This window comes from Punica granatum, chromosome 7 (assembly GCF_007655135.1).
Source record: "Punica granatum isolate Tunisia-2019 chromosome 7, ASM765513v2, whole genome shotgun sequence".
Classification (NCBI taxonomy): Eukaryota; Viridiplantae; Streptophyta; class Magnoliopsida; order Myrtales; family Lythraceae; genus Punica; species Punica granatum.
This window is the reverse complement of record NC_045133.1, coordinates 24378943-24397394: the sequence shown is the minus strand read 5'-3', so window position 1 is coordinate 24397394 and position 18452 is coordinate 24378943. Positions and strand designations below refer to the sequence as shown.

At 37.4% G+C, this 18452-nt stretch overlaps 3 protein-coding genes across 4 annotated transcripts; 1 reads left to right on the top strand and 2 right to left on the bottom strand.

The window, feature by feature from the left end:
- Window positions 1-4109: 4109 nt before the first annotated feature.
- LOC116214529 (FBD-associated F-box protein At5g27750) lies at window positions 4110-5531 on the bottom strand. Its single transcript, XM_031549925.1, has 3 exons — window positions 4791-5531; window positions 4548-4697; window positions 4110-4451 (listed from the first exon to the last, which is right to left on the bottom strand). The coding sequence occupies exons 1-3, from the start codon at window positions 5529-5531 to the stop codon at window positions 4110-4112; spliced, it is 1233 nt and encodes a 410-aa protein (XP_031405785.1).
- Window positions 5532-9177: 3646 nt separating this feature from the next.
- LOC116214281 lies at window positions 9178-10533 on the top strand. The gene has a single exon (XM_031549679.1). It carries the CDS (start codon window positions 9297-9299, stop codon window positions 10326-10328), a length of 1032 nt encoding a protein of 343 aa, XP_031405539.1. The 5' UTR covers window positions 9178-9296; the 3' UTR covers window positions 10329-10533.
- Window positions 10534-11672: 1139 nt separating this feature from the next.
- Window positions 11673-15258, bottom strand: LOC116214280 (protein NRT1/ PTR FAMILY 5.8). Of its 2 annotated transcripts, none has more exons than XM_031549678.1 (5): window positions 14885-15258; window positions 14583-14679; window positions 14249-14466; window positions 12835-13349; window positions 11673-12677 (listed from the first exon to the last, which is right to left on the bottom strand). In XM_031549678.1, the coding sequence occupies exons 2-5, from the start codon at window positions 14614-14616 to the stop codon at window positions 11843-11845; spliced, it is 1602 nt and encodes a 533-aa protein (XP_031405538.1). In that variant the 5' UTR covers window positions 14617-14679; window positions 14885-15258; the 3' UTR covers window positions 11673-11842. The 2 variants fall into 2 exon arrangements, with proteins under 2 accessions (XP_031405538.1, XP_031405537.1); XM_031549677.1 differs by having other exon boundaries at window positions 14819-15257.
- Window positions 15259-18452: the final 3194 nt, after the last annotated feature.

The window sequence follows — 18452 nt, the reverse complement described above, 5'->3', positions numbered from 1 at the left end:
TTATTATTAGTAGTAGTAGGATCAGCAGCAGTAGTAGTGGTAGTAGTAATTCTAATAATAGTAGTAGTAGTAGTAGTAGTAGTAGTAGTAGTAGTAGTAGTAGTAGTAGTAGTAGTAATAATAATAATAATAATAATAATAATAATAGGAAATTCAATTTTGCTAGAAGCAAACCAAGGACCATTTTGGTTAATCTTTTTCAAGTAGATACTATTCAATAATTCTCAATGGCTCCTCACACTTTTAAAATATTATGAATATATTTTTTCGATAGATAAACATATCTTGATAAAAAAATATACTTCTTTTTATTATATAACTGATGACGTGACATCGCGAGAAAACCCCGTTTTATATTTTTAAGTTATGGAGGCAGATTAACAAGGCTTGTTGTATTTGGAAAGTCGGGTACAAGAATAAACATCCTCTTTTTCTTTTTCTTTTTTTTTTTTGCTCGGCGAATAAACGTCCTCTTCCCCAAAGCAAAATCGTAATTTGATCAGCACATTGCATGCACAGGTTGAACATACTATTACTACTAGTATGACAACCGATGCTACGCACCGGCACCATCATCTTATTTTTCATTACCGTTAATAATATTTAATTTTATAAGTTGATTAATTACAATTTTAAAATTTAATAAACTCATAGTAGTTTAAGGAACTTAATAGTAGAAATTATTAAGACAATAAAGGGAGAAGATAATTTAGATTACTCAGAAGAATTCTTAAAAAGTTCAAATAAGAAAAAAAACCGAGAAGTGATTAATTAAATTTCAAAAATTCTTTTTTCAAAAAAATGATAAACAATTTTAAAAATAAAATAAAATAATTTAAAATTCATACATTACCTAACTATGAAATAAATAAATGTGACAAAATTAACTAAAGTTTATTATTTTGTACGGTAAAATTTAGAGAAAAAGTGAACATATACATTAATATTATTTACTTCATAGTTAAGTAAATGCATATGTTATTATATTATTTTATAATATTGTTATTTGCTTCATCATTGAATAATGTATATATTATTGCATTATTTTATATAAAAATTTCAGAAGAAATTTTTTAATTTTATATAATAAAAATAAAATACTTAATTTGTATAATAAAACAAAATGGCAATATGAATGCACTTATTGCTTTCATGTTTTTATTCATCGAAAGTCTAATAGAATATATTAGAATTAAAATAAATTTATTAAATATAATAAAGAATTTACTTATTATATTATTTTACAATATTATTATTTGCTTCATCATTGATATATATTATTGCATTATTTCATCATTGCTTCATCATTGATGCCCCAGCTCTGAATGAGGAGAACTTATAGACGGGCTCCATAGAATTGCTGCAAGCACTCTGCCTTGTGAAGGCTGGTGCGGCTATTTGCAGGTGAGCAGAACTCTCTTATCGAGTAGCAAGGCAGCGAGACTCCATCCCAGACACTGAGACTATTCAGAGCTGGGGCATCGATTACGATCTTGTAGTTAAGCCTCGAACATTTTACTAAGTGAATGTGTAGCCTCCTCAGAGTCGATGAAGAAAGGAAGAATTCCTCTTCTACTTGATAAGGTGGAGGTGGGCCAGGTTCTAGATTCACTAGTTCCGGAAGATCTGCAAATACTTCACCGAGCTCATCCGCAACATTGTTTTCTGCTTCTCGACCCACAAAAAGCTTTCCATATATCGAGAGCTCTTCTATCCTCAGACATCCCAAGAGAAACCTCTCCACGAGATGTCGGTTCCGGTAATCAAGTGAAATGTGAAGGGCCTTGAGCCTTGGGAGATCGATAGCAATGTAATTGCTGAGTGTGAAGTAGCAGTTTAGCTTCAGGACCACCAGACTTTGGTGACTGAATATCTCAGGGGGCAACATCAGAGGCTTTTCCTGTTCGAATGAGATTTCGATCCTCACGCCTGTCACATGCTTCGTGACCGCAAGGTGTATCCACCAATTCAAATGCGACAGATCCCGCCTGCGCAACCCTTTGAAGGAGAGCTTCTGATTCTTCACGGCCTCGTGCATATCCAACATTTGATTGGAGTCCCTGTAAACACAACCGAAGTTCTTTTGGATAGCAGACCCCTTGAATAGATATTATTTTGGGATAACCACAACAATCAACACCGTCCGATAAATAAAATCGAACTAAATGTAATTAAGAGACAGAGATAGTAACATCGCAGCCACAGCGAAGGGGCCGGAGCAAGTAATTTATCCAAATACTAAAATCAGATATCTAATTAAAAGATACTATTCGTATCTGAATCAAATATCAAATCCAACATTGAATCTTTAAATGCATATTAACTATCTGGTCGAATACTATCTCCAATCCAAATACTAAAATCAGATATCTAATTAAAAGATACTATTCGTATCTGAATCAAATATCAAATCCAACATTGAATCTTTAAATGCATATTAACTATCTGGTCGAATACTATCTCCAATCATTTTGAATTCCTAACGTAGTATATCTAAAGGAGGCCAAAATTTAATTATCCGAAAGCTACTCGCATATCCAAAAGAAACATGAAAAAAAAAAAGATCAGACGGGAAGAGAGGAGAAAATTATCGCTGTCATTCTCTTATTTTCACCGAGCCACTATTTTAGTCACAAAATTAATTTTGTCACCAATATGACCCAAACGTAAGCATTCAGTCCATCAATTTAATCCCGTCGTCAATGCCTATAACGGAGCTCTGATGTGGAGCCTTGCTAGACAAAACGGAAAATATATATATTTATTTAGGCTTCTCAAAACGATCTTGTTGTGGCAATTTTTACATTTTTAAAAAAAAAATTAGATGAAGGGGGCAGACCGTCCGCGCTTTTTATTTTTTTTCTTCTTTGTTCTTGACGATAGAATTGTGGTTTGTATGATTTCTATACTCAGCTATAAAAAAGTCAAGGCCCATTGGGTTTAAGGAAACAGGGTTCGCACCGAAAAAAAGAGGAATAAATATGTAGATATTTTCTCCTATTGAAAATTAGAATCTCGACTTCTTTTTTTCTCATAAAATCTCTTATGGTAAGTTGGTTTATCTATATCTGATAGCTATATATCTATCTATACTGAAAAAAAGATTTTGTGGTTTAAGTTTCAGTTTCGATAATTGCCCTTACCAAAATGATATTATAAAATTAAAACTATAAGATAAAGAATTAATTAGTAATTTCATTTATATTTGTTAAGCACACTCTTTTCCACTTTTCTCCATCTTCCTTCTCCCTCCCTTCCCCCTCTCTTTCTCAACCCGCGAGTCACATAAACTATTATGTGTATTAAAATAGGATATAATTTTATCCTTAAAATTAGATTAATTTATGTTTTCGAAGATCTATTATCATATATTTTGCACTTGATCAAAAAAATATCATATATTTTGTAGATATGATTTGTTATTATATATATAAAAATAGAAAATGTTCTTTATCATTTCTCTCTCACACACACACACACATATATATATATATATATATATCTAATATTTAACTTTAAGGGATAATTGCGTCATATAGCCTAACGTTTGAAAGAATTATTAATTCTAGCCCAAACTTGATTTTTTACCTAAGATATCCCAACGTTGACGTGTGGGTTTCACATCTAGCCCGACGCTAGCTTTTCGTAAAAAATTGACAGAATTGCACACATGGCACGTCAATTTTGTAACGTTGCTTACATGTATTACAAAATTGACGCGCCACGTGTGCAATTCCGTCAATTTTGAACGGAAAGTTAGCGTTGGGCTAGTTGTGAAACCAACACGTCAACGTTGAGATATCTCAGGTAAAAAATCAAGTTTGGGCTAGAACTAATAATTCCTTCAAATATTAAGCTATATGGCCCAATGATTTACATAATTTTGAAGCATGCATTTAATATACCGAAAATTTTAAGTTCTGTCTCTACCGAAAAGAAAAAAATTAAGTTTTATGAGTAATTTATTATTGTATAAAGAACACAAATGCAAAAATCGTCTACAATTTTGATATTGAAAACTAAGACTTTTTTTAAAAAACTAAAAGGTATTAATTACTAATCTTATTTATAAAATATATAAATTAATGCTTTTTAAGTGAACAATATAGTTAGTCCAAATGTATGATATTCGCAGCCTTAAAATTGCTTGGCTGATCACGTTCTTCTCGAATCACGAGCCGGCAAGATTGTGAGGCCTTGGCGAATCGATGCATCATCTGGAAAGCGTTGCGTTCTGCGAATGATGACTGGATGCGGGAACTGATATTGATCGTCACCCTGTTCAATGCCTTTCCATTATCAAGAAAGTACTCGAGTAGCTTCATTTCACCTCGTACAATCGGCCTGAAGTTCTTAAACTCGATTTCCTTGAGGCGAAGCATTATGCATTCTGGTGCCCATCCCGGGAGCTGGAATTTGCCCGTCATCAAGTTGCAGCTTGGCAAGAACCTCTGTGTGCAAAATCAAAGGGAAAAAAATGTTAGGGGAAAATTGAAACCTGCTGTCAGATATGTTTTCTTCAGGTTCATTAGGATCATCAATACGACCTTTACTAGGCATAGGATTTCAAGCCTTGGAAAGCAATTGAGTATGTAAGGAACCGCTTCGAAGCCCCATAAGTGGTGAGCAAGATTGATTCGAAGATGGGTCACACCCTCGAATGTCCGAGAACCTTCACGATGAACTAGTTCCAACTCCTTCAAGAACAAACCATTCGTGCATACGTTATATCAACATCTTCATATTGGTACAAGGTGAAACGTATTTAATATGTGCAATAATAAACTTACAGTTAACACGTGACCGGAGAATGTGACCACCGAAGGTTGAATGAGGAGCCCGTATAGACGGGCTCCATAGAATTGCTGCAAGCAGTCTGCCATGTGAAGGCTGGTGCGGCTATTTGCAGGTGAGCGGAACTCTCCTATCGAGTAGCAAGGCAGCGAGACTCCATCCCAGACACTGAGACTTTTCAGAGCTGGGGCATCGATTACGATCTTGTAGTTAAGCTTCGAACATTGTACTAAGTGTATCATTAGAATCCTCAGAGTCAGCGAAGAAAGGAAGAATTCCTCTTCTTCCTGATAAGGTGGTGGCGGCCCGGGTTCAAGCTTCTCCAGTTCCGGAAGATCTGCAAATACTTCATCGAGCTCATCCACAACATTGTTTTCTGCTTCTCGACCAAGGAACAGCTTTCCATATATCGAGAGCTCCACTATCCTTGGACAACCCAAGAGAAACCTCTCCACGAGATGTCGGTTCCGGTAATCAAGTGAAATGTGCAGGGCCTTGAGCCTCGGGAGATTGATAGCAACATAATCGCCGAGTGTAAAGTAGCAATTTAACTTTAGGACCACCAAAGTTTGGTGCCTGAATATCTCTGGGGGCAGCATCAGAGGCTCTTCCTGTTCAAATAAGATTTCGATCCTCACTTCTTTCACCTGCTTCGTGACTGCAACGCCTATCCAAAAATTCAAATGCGACAGATCCCGTCTGCACGACCCTTTGAAGGAGAGCTTCTCACTCGTCATGGCCTCATTCATCTCCGACCTTTGATTGGATCTCAATGTAAACACAATGGAGGTTCTTTTAGATTGCAAACCACTCTAATACAGTATGATTTTGAGATAACCAACAACAACGAACACTGTTTGATAACCAAGATCGAACTACATGTGACCAAGAGACAAGTGTGTCGCAACCACGATGAAAAGGCAGGAGCAAGTAATTTATCCACATACAAAAATCAGCATTTATTTAAAAGATACCATTTGTATCTGAATCAACTATCAAATTTAACTTTGAATCTTTAAATACAAGTCACCTATTTAGTCGAATTCCACTTATTTTCGAATATATTCTATATATCTCCAATCATTTTGAATTCCTAAGGTTATATAGCTTAAGGAGGCCAAAATTAAATTATCGAAAAGCAACTCACATATCCAATAAAGAAACATGAAAAAGAAGTCAAGACATGAAGAGAATGAACAATAAAGTAGACAAGTCTTACATTTCTTCGCATTCAATGCCGTGTAATATATTATAGAGAGGAATTTACAATTTTCCATCAATTGCCTCCCGCCCTGCCCACTTCCCTCCTTCGTTCCATCTCTGGCTTAGTATTATCCTAATTCGTAACAGTTCATTTTTGTGCATAACTCACTTTCATGGAAATGCCAATAAAAGCAAGGCCGTATAAGAGGAACATGATCAGAACGAGAACTTACATGTCACTTCGGAGAAGCTCGAAAATTGCAGCGAAACGCCGAATTTGCTGAACTAATTGACTCTTAGAAGCACAAAGTAATTGTCGTGCTTCCCTACTTTGATGTGTGTGTGGGCGCTTTTCTTTTTTCTTCTTCTTCTTGATAGTAGAAATGTGGTTTGTATGATTGCTATGCTCAGGTAATAATAAAAGAAGAATATATATACAGATATAAATATAATCTCCTATTGAAAATTAAAATCTCTCATTTTTTTTTTTGCTGAAAGATATTCATATTGGAAATTATAATCTGGACTACTAAGTTGACATATATTGATAAAATCTCTTAAGGTAAGTTAGTTTTATCAATATCTGCTATCGCTGTCTATATTTTCTATACTATCCATCGATACTAAAAAAACATTTTGTGATATAACTTTTATTTTCCACAATTATCCTTACCAAAATGACTATCTATACATCTCTGTCACTCTCTCTCTCTCTCTCTCTCTCTCTCTCCGCTTAATAAGCTTTCAAATCCCATTGCACTTCCATCTCATTTCCTTCACTAATAAATATAAATTAATATAACCCGGCAAAAAAAAATATCAATTAATATATTATACCAATTAAAAAAATGATGAACAGAATTACTTATCTATACTTTATTACACAAACGATGAGAAAATTAGTCTAACTTTCGGTCTCCTAAAACGCCATTTGAAAATATATATGAATAATTAAGTCCATTAGATTAGGAGAAATTTTAAAATAAATTATATAATTTCAACTTCTTTTTTAACTACTCACTTCCAACTCCCTCACAATTCTCTCTTCCTTTCCTTTCTCCTCTTTTTTGAACTTTTTTTTTGGTAAAATGCATTAATCTCTCTTGAGATTTGGGGAAATGACACTTAGCCCAATTTGTTGAAAAAATATGCATTCATCCCCATTTGACGTATTTGATGAAGCTATTATTATTGGAAAAAATATCAATTGGGTTCAAAAGTTACTGATTTTTCTTTTCAGGACCATACATCTACTTTTTACTAAATAAAGCAACCACATTACATAAAATTTTTATAATGTCTTTTTAATATATATTTTAATTTTAGAAATAAAAATAAAAAAAATAGAAATTGGTCAAAGATGGAGGAAAAAGGCCTCCAGTAATGTTTCTTAGGGGCAATGGTCATTAAATGAAGCAAACTGAAATGATATTGAGTGTAATAATTGTCAAAACATAAACCAACTTCATATACAAATTCAAAATCGCGTAAAAAAATTTTAGATATTTTGAAACTTAAATTATGTTAGAGTCTGGTCCCTATTGGACTTTTCAGAAACCCTAAAATCATAAAGTATGAAATCGTATGAAATTGAAATTGGGTATTAGGTTTTCTGATTGAGTCGAGTCTCGATTTTTGCTTTTTCTTTCATCCCTAGTGCCCAGCGATAGGCCACCAACATTTTCTCTCTTTATTTATCCTCTCTAATGGAAGCTTTCAATTATTTTATAATTTATTTTTATTTTTTACTCCTTAAATAAAAATAAAATATAAAAATGATAAGGGGTATTTACTTAAAATGACTCATGGTTTGCCCGTTTGTCAAATCTATCATATGTTTTTTTTGTCAAATATATCTCATGGTTTACTTTTTGCATCAAATCTATCCCGGCGTTATCTTTTCCGTCGACATCTAACGGCCGTGTTGACGTGACGCCTACGTGGCAAGTGTGGCCTATTATCTCTCCATTTGCCACGTCAGCACGGCCGTTAGGTGTCGACAGAAAAGATAACGCCGAGATAGATTTGATGCAAAAAGTAAACCATGGAATAGATTTAACCAAAAAAAACATATGATAGATTTAACAAAACAGACAAACCATGGGTCATTTTAGGTAAAAACCCCAAATGATAAATATAGTGTATGGACATTTTATGTAATATGAACCTTATTTATTAAAAATAAATATATGGACTAGAAAAGAAAAAAAAAGTTATGAGTTATGACTCTAATTAATATTCTGAAAAAAAAAAATAGTAACTTGGTCAACCAAGTCAAATGAAACTAAGTGCATATTTTCTTATCAAATTGGATTAAATGCTATTTCTCTACGCCTCGAAGGAGGTTATTGCATTTTACTATTCTTTTTTTTTAAGATTAGATCTTCTTCTTTTATGTTTTGCATGCCAATTAGTATATTATAAAAACTTCAATATCTATAATTTAGACCAAGTCGATATATATTTAAAATATCATCAAACTTACATAGACTCAATTTCGATAGAAAAATTATATGTACGTATTAGTATTACCAAGTTTTACTTTTACTCCGAGCATCCTCTTAATCCAAATAAGATCATCCCGATAGGTTTTACTTTCACAATCTCTATTTCGTTCGAAGCAACGTTCCTAAAAAGCTCAAAGTTTGATCGATCCATCTGAAATTATTTATCGAAAACAGGTCATGTATCAATATGTTCTTTAATATTCACACTACTTTCAATAGCTATGACTGAATTATTCATAAAAGGGTGCGAAAAGTACCATGACAAAAGGATCGACCACTGAGCTCTTAATTTCAGTTAAGATCGAGAGTGTCACTGCACAGAACCCGACTAGGGTGTGTTTGTTTTCCCAACAATATTCAACTCAACTCAACTCAACTCCACTTATTTTCAATTTAACATTACAATCATTACTTTTTTATTTTTAATTTTTTTTAACCATTCAATTCAATTTTTAATATTAAAATTTTCAATTATTCATTACTTTTTCACAATTCAACAACACAATCATTACTTAATCATTATTTTCTTTCAATTATTTATTACCTTTTCATACTTTTTCTCATAATTCAACAATACAATCATTATAAACTAATTAAAACCAAAACTCAACTCAAGTCAACTCTCAATCCAAACGCACTCTATTGTTGTCTCGCCTTTCGTCTCGGAGAAACGCTCAAGCTGAGCGGCACGACCCGGCGTTGCCTCTGCAGCCCAACTCTGACTTCAACCGATATCTCTCACAGCTCCATTGGAGGAGAGAGAGAGAGAAAGAGAGAGAGAAGAGAGAGAGGATGGGATTCTTCACCTTCACCGTTGCCGGCGGAGGCTTCATTCTGATCGGGGCGGTCGAATCCTTGACAGCATCGAATTCACCATCAACCTCGTTAGCTGCCACTGATCCCACGTTGACCCCAGACTCGTCTTCCCCTGTCGCCCCATCAAAACCCAAGATCGGCCATGCCCCGATGAGTTCGGCGTCCTTGTCTTTCTTCATCGCCTCGGTTCTGTCATCTCTGTTCATCCTCGACTCCCTGATCTCCTTCTTCGCCGCCCTCAACTCCCACGACGGGGTCGGCTTTGCCCTGCAGCTCCAGTCCTGCGCCGTCTCCGCCCTCTTCCTCCTCTACTCCGTGCTGGGTCTCTCGACTTACTGGGCGAAGTCGTTCCCTTTACCGTCGAAGCTGCTGAATTCGATACTCCTGTTCGCCTTCGCGGAGGAGTTCCTGCTGTTCTATCTCCAGAGAAAGGACGCCAGCGGGATCGAGAACAGGTACTTCGATCTCATGCTCGTGCCCATCACTGCCTGCACATTCTCTACAATTCTCGAACTGAAATCCCCAAAAGCCAAGATTTTCGCGAGATTGGGACGCGGGGTCGGGCTGATCCTTCAGGGGACGTGGTTCCTGCAAATGGGTGTGTCCTTCTTTACCGATTTCGTTGCGCACGGGTGCTCGCTGCACGAGAAGAGCCGGGGTAATTACACTATCAGGTGTAAGGGGCACCCCGAGTACCACCGGGCCAGGGCAATTGCGACGCTGCAGTTCAATTGCCATCTTGCTCTCCTCGTGGCTCTGACTGCCGGGGCCTATTCCATTTACGCACAGAGACATGGCATTCGAAGGGAAGACTTGAGGTACAGGCCTCTAGGAGAAGATGTTCGGGATTTTGGCGGTAATGCCCAGTTTACTTTGGTATCGGATGAGGATGATGTCGATAGTGATGGGATTAGAGAAGAGGAGAGCGTGGGAAAGAACAAGGATGGTGGTGCAGGTGCTGGTGGGGCAGTGGAGATGAGTGTAAATGGGCATGGTTCTCATCATTAATTGATACTTATAGTGAGCTTACGGGGTTTTTGACCGATTTTTGCATCAGTTTAGTTTGTTGTTCTCGAGCAGAATACCCGGGTTTATTGTGTACAAATGAAGTATTGTAGCATCCTTGAATTGGGTTTTACTTTGTGGAAGAAAAGCATCTGCTTTGTAGTTATACATTATCAATGGCTATTGGATTCGATCATTGTTTGCATTATCTCATCCTTGCTCTCGGTTATCCTTCTATACACAGTGAACCCAAGCCTCTACATTGTAGTGATACGTTATCAATGGCTATTGGTTTTGATCCTTCTTCGCAGTACCTCGTCCTTGCTCTTGGATTTCCTTCTGCTGCTATACGTAGTGAACCCAACCATATTTAGCCTGCTGAAGAAAATCGAATTAACTCTCCAAGTACATAATTAGTTAGATGGGCATGTATCATGTAATAATTACTTAAAAGGTGTGCTTAACTATCGAATTCCTATGCTTTTGAGTCCTAGCTTTCTCTGCTCAACGGATTTGACAGTAAACCAATATTCTCTTCATGTTTAGCAAGAGCTAGTTTTATATCTATCGACTGATGATACTTATGATAAGCCTTTCATCCTAGTTTCACAGCTTTTGCTCTTGCAAGTTATGATTTCCATCTTGTATTTGCTTAGTTTGATGAGTTTAATGGGACTGGATCTTCCTGAGATTAACAGACCTTAGTGTGGTTGGGCCTTTGTTTCCTGTTTGCTTGATATTTAACTTGTAATGCTTATATCTTATACCCTGAAGCTGCTGATGCATGCTTAAGAAATATCATCTCAGGAATATTTGTGGGCTTTCTTTTCCATTCTTGGCTGGGATTTGCATGTTCACCATCCGTTTTCTGAAGCATTGATGATACGGAAGTGTCAACCTTGGCTTCATGGAAATCGGTTCTCTTCTCGGTTGCCTATAGGCTTTGCTGAAGTATGGTGGTTCGTGGGAGGATACTATTTGGCCCTAGTGTCAGTGGAGTGGTGAGACTGACCGAGACAGTGCCTCTAGTAGCATTTATGTGGGTCATCTTGCAACTGTCCTTGTCGGATAATACCGTTGTTGTCCAGTGTATGCATGTGGAATGGAAGTACATCTGATCCACTCACATTATCTTTTCGAATATACTGTCATGTTCTCTGATGTTATTCTTCTCTGGTTTTGCGTTTTCACTCGACTTATCTCCTGACGAAATTGAACCTCGTGATGAAGCTTGATCTGGGGAAAACCTTTTAAGTGCCTTGAAGGTTCATCGTTTGTTAATTGATGGTATGAGACAGCAAGTCAGTTTGATAAATATTATAGCATCTGATTCTCATTTCACATGTGTTGGGCTGAGAAAGAGTTAATTTCGGCTTGTTATGAAACAGCAAAAGGATCAGTTTCCTTGTCACTATTTACACCCTTTCCAAATATTTGCATTGAATTGAAGGAAAAGAAAAATCCTTAATCCTTAACCGATAAAACAGAAGGAAAAGAAACGTCGAAGTAAAACAGAGCTATGTAAAACTATCGTCTTCAATGTTGCTTCGACTCCTGTAAAGTTTACATAGCGCAATGTACAGCAGCAAGCTCAACGCGCTCCCCAGAGCCAGGAGCCAGTAGTACTTGTCTAGACGAGCTTCGTTCATGTTATCAGAGAACCAGCTGTGGCCCCTCGTGGTAGCCTCGATGATGGAGATCATCAGGGCACTCAAGAAGCCCCCCACGCCGAAAACACTCGTGTAGAGTGCAAACCCCATGGTCCTCATCCGGAGAGGGACCTCTCTGTAGAAGAACTCTTGCATCCCCACCACTGTGAAAACATCAGAAATGCCTAGTATTATGTACTGTGGGAGCAACCAGAATATGCTGATGGACGCATTGTTGGGACCTCTCCCGGGACCAGGTTTCCCAACTTCTCCCTTAGCAATCTCCAACCTCTTAGTTTCGACCTGGGCAGCGATAACCATAGCCACAATCGATAGGAACATCCCAATTCCCATCCTCTGCATCACATTCACGCCTTTCTCGTTCCGGGTGAATATGCGGACAATAGGGATGAGCATTTTGTTGTATAGGGGCATGAGGAGGATTATCGACAGCGTGATGGCGCTCTGCAAGGTCGCTGGCGGGATCTTGAATCTCCCAATGGTTCTTCTCATCACCATGCCTTGCTTGGTGAAGAAGGTTGCTGGCTGTTGGAAGATGACAGCGAACATTAGGAGTGTTATCCATATGGGCAATAGCCTGAGCACCACTTTTGCATTTTTAAGCACGTAGAATTTTTGCCCATTCTTCGGGTCCTCCTCCATGATCTCAACATTGTGATGACAAAGAGGCTTCTCTTGCAGCCTGCACATAATAATAACCATTCAAAGATCATGAGTTTCGACTGCAACACAACCTTGTGCTCTTGCAAATCTATTCTACTAAAAGATGAAAACCGAAAAGGAGAAATTTTCTCACTCGACATCGACATAATTGGTAAGAGTTTAACACGTGGACTTACTCAAGCTCACCCAGTTCAGACTTCTCATCGGGTAATTTGATGCTACTGCCCATCAGTTTGGTGGCAGCTGCCTTGATAGCTTTAACCATCCACACGAAGGGCCTCCTATCAACATCCCGGTCCTGTTTGTGGGCATAAATCCTGTTCCCGCAGCAGAAGAATGCAATCGAGATCACCATAGCCCCAGTCGGAATAGCAAACCCAATGACCCACCCGATAGTGTCCTGGACGTAGGACAGGACCGTGATCCCCAGCAGGCTCCCACTGCAGACCCCAAAGTAATTCCATTGGAAGTACTGGCTCTTCTTGTCAGGCGGTCCGCGATCATCCTTAGTACGGGGCAGTTCCTCGTCCTCAGCCTCAAGCTGGTCCGTCGCGAAAGCCTGGAGAGACGGGTTGTACCCTCCCAGCCCAACTGAGATCAGGCATAGGGACCAGAAGAGGAATGCTGAGCTCGGTTTGTTCCCTGGGGACCGTGCTGTTGCCATTGCGGTTGATGTCAGCGCCACAAGCCCCTTTAATCATCACCATTAACAACGGCAACTATTATTACATGAAACAATGAGAAATCCGAGTCTTCACTATCCGCTAATGCGTAATCACTCGGTCTATGCATCGGTTCTTCTTTTGTTGGTCTTAAGCACTAATTGATAATGAGGAACATGTCATCTCCCATGTACTGCATCGACAACCAATAGGACAAAAGACCATCAATCTCTTTATTTCTTTTAGGGTATATTGCACCATATAGTCGAACGTTAACAGATATTTTTAGATTTATCTCAACGTCGTGTTTTTGCTTGAGGTATCACAACGTTGCCATTTTTGTTTCACCAGCTATCCCCTGGGACTAGATGGTGACATCAAATTAGCAACGTTGGAATACCTCAGGCAAAAAATCGTAGTTGGAATAGATCTAAAAATATTTGTCAACATTAGGCTATATGGTGCAATATAGCATTTCTTTTAATGCCAGTGAGTCTTGTGTATCTACCCAGAAGACCAATAAATCTCCCCATTTAACTCACCTGACCTAATTACCACTCATTGGCTTGCCGGCTATGATCGCGTTTTGTATTGAACCTATACGTTTGGTATGAGGTGATGGAAAAGGAGTGGAATGAAACTGCTATGGAAAAGCAATGAAATCGAGAAAAGCCTTCAACATCCTGACTAATTGAGAATCAACAGCAAAACTCCATTGGATTGCACATTGCGAGATGGTGTTTAGAGATCATCAGTCATGTTTCCGGTATTGAAGGTGGATTAATAACCTATCGACTTTACAAAACCAAGACGAAAGCAGAAGTAAAAAGTAATTGATCAGGCTGATATTATGACAAGTTACCAGCTACCTAGCTATAGGAGCTATATATATACGAGATTGCTAGTCAATGGATTTGATCCAACTTACCAATACATAGAAGAAAGAGGAGGCCAAGACGGTGGAGTAGCGATCCCAGTAGGAGTCGGCGAGAGGGGCGATGAGGAGGGGGAGCATGGAGGTGAATCCACCCCAGCTGTTCACCATCTTGGCCGCCGAGGAGTTCCTCATCTCCATCACGTCTGTCAGGTACGTCACCAGGTTCGATGCCACCCCTTTGAACACGAAACGCTCCATCCCCGCTATCACTGCACCCACATAAAAACGTAGACATCATCATATGATTCAATCGACACAGACATTCTTTCAAGAAAAGATCAATCCTAGGAGAGTTGGCAAAAACGAATGAGAATGCCATAAATACCGATGAGAAGGACGCAAGAACGGTTGAGTCCCATTATTGGAGACCGATGACGGAGAGAGGATCGATGAAGCTCAATGGATCAGCACCGAGATCAAAGCTGAAACGAGAAGCAAGAGGGAGGGTGGTGAAATGAGAGAGAGGTGGTGGCAGCAAACAAGAGGAAACATGAATAGATATTGCTATGCCGGAGGTTCACGACCTAATACAAACAAATAAAAATTTAAACAGAGAGGTACCTGCAATTTCTTCTATAACAATAGAATGTAAAAATGAGGACACTTGCTATTGCGCTATGCTCTGACCTGCACTGTCAAATATGTTTGCTCTCTTCGTTTCTTTTCATTTTACGTACATGAGTAGCTGCCCCAACCTCCCCCTCATACTTCCATTTAAAAAGGAAAACAGTGACCCCCACTAGTCATCTCCACGCTCTCATCAATTCCATAATTCGGAGACTAACCAATAAAAACTTGGCTCAAATGATATCGCAAGTTAAAAGAAAAAATCGATTTTACCATAACATCACCATCTAAAAGATTAAAACAAGCATGTGAATGGACACACACTAGACAAATCACTAATTAAAGGAGTGCTGCAGTATTTGGCACATCTCCTCCAAAGCTTTGGCCTTGTTTGGGTTGTTTCAGGCTTTCATCATAGACGATAAAGATTGATCCCCCCCAAAAAAGAAAATCCCACATAAAGAAAAATAAAATAAAATAAGAGATTCATAAAAAAGAAAAGACCTAAAATAAACGAGATATAGTTCAATCAATAAATCGTGCACTACATAAGCACAGACTTACGCGTAGAAGTTCGAAATTTACTAAAGACACCGCATTTAAGTATAGAAGTTCTAAAATTAAAGTACTTCGTGATCAGAATTAATCCATTGACGTTGGAACGAAGCCCGTTTTGCGGATCTTAGTTTTTAAAATTTGCTTGATTCTCTCCTCTTCGTCTTCTTAGAAACGATTGCTCAGTCGCATGCAAAACTTGGGAGCCACGTGGAACGTCAGACCACCTGTTCCATGCAATCCTTTCCCACGGGAGTTGTAATCCGATGGATAATTCCATTACTGGGAGGAGGGGGTTCTTTTATAACGTGGGCCCGGGGATGGCGACATTGTTACGACACCTCCCACGATTAACTCGAGAGGGACATTTCAGTTCTAATTTAATCACACTGCACAAAATATGTAAAATTAAGATAACGTACATCTGCACCAACCGCGAAGCAGTAGATGGAATTATAAACCTGCACCTCTCGCGAATCAGCAGAGGCCTCGGGAGAAACGGTTGTTGAATTAGTTTTCGCGAACTATGATGCATGATCTCGGGGATGAATCTCTCTCTAACGTCTGATGTGCTTATTCAATTTATTATGTGGTTATTGACACGATTGACGAGCTCCACAAAATATTTTTTTTTGTAGAAAGTAATAATTTAGAAAATATTACAGGTTGAAAACCCAACTTATTTACAAAATATTTAAAATATATTGGGAACAATTAAAATTCCAAAATATATTACCATTCAGGTTAAAATATATTAACAAAAAATTCGGGTGTATATATGGATAATGTAGCTAGATAGATGGATATATAGAAAGATATGTAGAAAGATATGGAAAATTTTACAATTACCCAAAATATATTGTAGCTAATAAAAGGAGACTCGGGCATTCATGTGGAAATAGACAAATATCCAGATTCCTCCATGCCAAGGACAGTGATGTATGTACGTACATATATATGTCACCACTGTGTGACAGAAGGGGCCATTAATTAGGGCAAGGGAATATATCTTTACTAGGCAAAGTGCCCGCGTGCGGTGCTGCGGGACTAAAACTTTCGATCCAATACTTTTAGAATTGTAATATATGTAATATTCAATATAATACATTACCTCAATATATAGTAATAATAGAATTACAATCATAATGATTTCTTAATTGTTTAGATTTCTTACGGGGTACATTAATTAATATAAGATACCACGATATAAAACCTAATATCTATTTTTATGCTTTGTTCAAATTTTACATTTAATAATTAGAAAGACCTTTTTTATTTCATTAAACCACTTTTTTCAATCGATATTCGTTAGAATATTGAAATATAAGAAAGCATTTCTTTGATATGTTCAATAAAAATAAAACTATTATGATATATTCGGAATTGTTATATAAAAGAAAGTGTTATGGAAAATTTATAAATTATACTATCATTTGGATATATTATTGTATTACATTTTATGTTCCCGTGCGTAGCGTGGGTGTGTTCTCCTGTAGTTGTACATATGAAATGAAATAAATAATACTCAAAAGAAATAATAAAAAAATTATACGAACAGTAGTAAAGGTAATGACGAAAAATATGTATAGAATGCAAAGCAAAAAAAAAAAGAAAAATAAGTATAAATCACTCCTAAAATCATTTAAGAGAATACAACTCTATTTGACAATTTGCATGGTCTATGTCACCCGACATACCTATCCCACAAGCTTGCTGAGCATCATCTCACGGGACGTGAAAAATTTCAGCCGAAACCCAGACATCCAATGTTATGAAGAAGAAAAAAAAACTTGTAATATAAGAAAAAGTTAAAAATGAATATATATAATATATATGATTAACAGAAAAAAAAATGAATACCTGAAAATAAGAAAAAGTTTTCAACTCTCCCCATAGTTCCATGTTCCAATAAGGACCGATAGTCAATTCTTGGTTAATTCTTGTTTTTTATTTTCGAAAAACAAATTGTAAAAATGGCTCTCGAGTCGATCATGCATTTCCTAGCGAAGAAACATTGTATTCCGCAACATACATTTCTCACTGTGGCTTAAAAAATATGGAGACCAGCCTACAGGCTACAGTCTGATTAGAATCATACAATTAATCACCGGCTCACACATGGAATCCGGCAACTGGTACTCTCAAAATTTATCTCAACCATAATACTTATTTTGAGCGAATTGTTACACGATTCCGTCTTGCCGCCTGTTGCAAATGAGATTGGTTAAGTACGGAGGCAATGGGACATATGAACATGATTTTAGCTATTCCATAGCACTAACTATATGTAAATAAAATACCACCAATTGAAAATGTACCTTCCCCTTTGGAAAGTGGAAAATGATTTTTAGAAAAAGGTTTGCAATGATAATGTATATATATATATAAATATCTTATCACAAAACTATATGTCCCTTCACTCTTTTTCGTAAAGGAATTCCATAAGATTATCAATCACTTGAAGGGGCTTGCCTTGGCATTGGAGGACTCCTTCCTTTGCTTTTCTTCTCCTTTTTGGGTTATGGCATTGGGAGACTCCGCATAGATATTAGTCATAAATAAAGCATTCTAATTATCGGAAAATGAAGTTCAATACAGTGACATTTTTATCACCTACGTCTCAATGATATCACTGAGTCCTGAATTTGAAATTCCTTTCCTTTGGATTTCCTGCATATACTTCACATGAAGAGATGCGGGCACTTAATCAACAACCTTGCTTGGCTTGCTTTATAAGGAACACGTATTCAACAATGAGACTATCATGTGTTTCTGATGAACAATGATACCGGTTGGAAATGGAATTAAGGGACAGAAACTAGCCTAAGCCAACCGTGCAGGCAAACTGGTCCGGGCAGTTATGGGGATGAGGATCAGATCTTCGTCGGAGCAATATACCATTTCACGCAAAGTAACAAAGCTGACCTGAGAAATGAACCCCGGTCTCACTAGATAGATGAAGATGATCTTTCTTTATGTCTAGGCTAAAGCAAAAATAGTTTTGATTTAGAGAGTTTTGTCTATAACAATATGGAAAGGTGTCCAAACGACCATATGGTGGTGAATGAGAAGG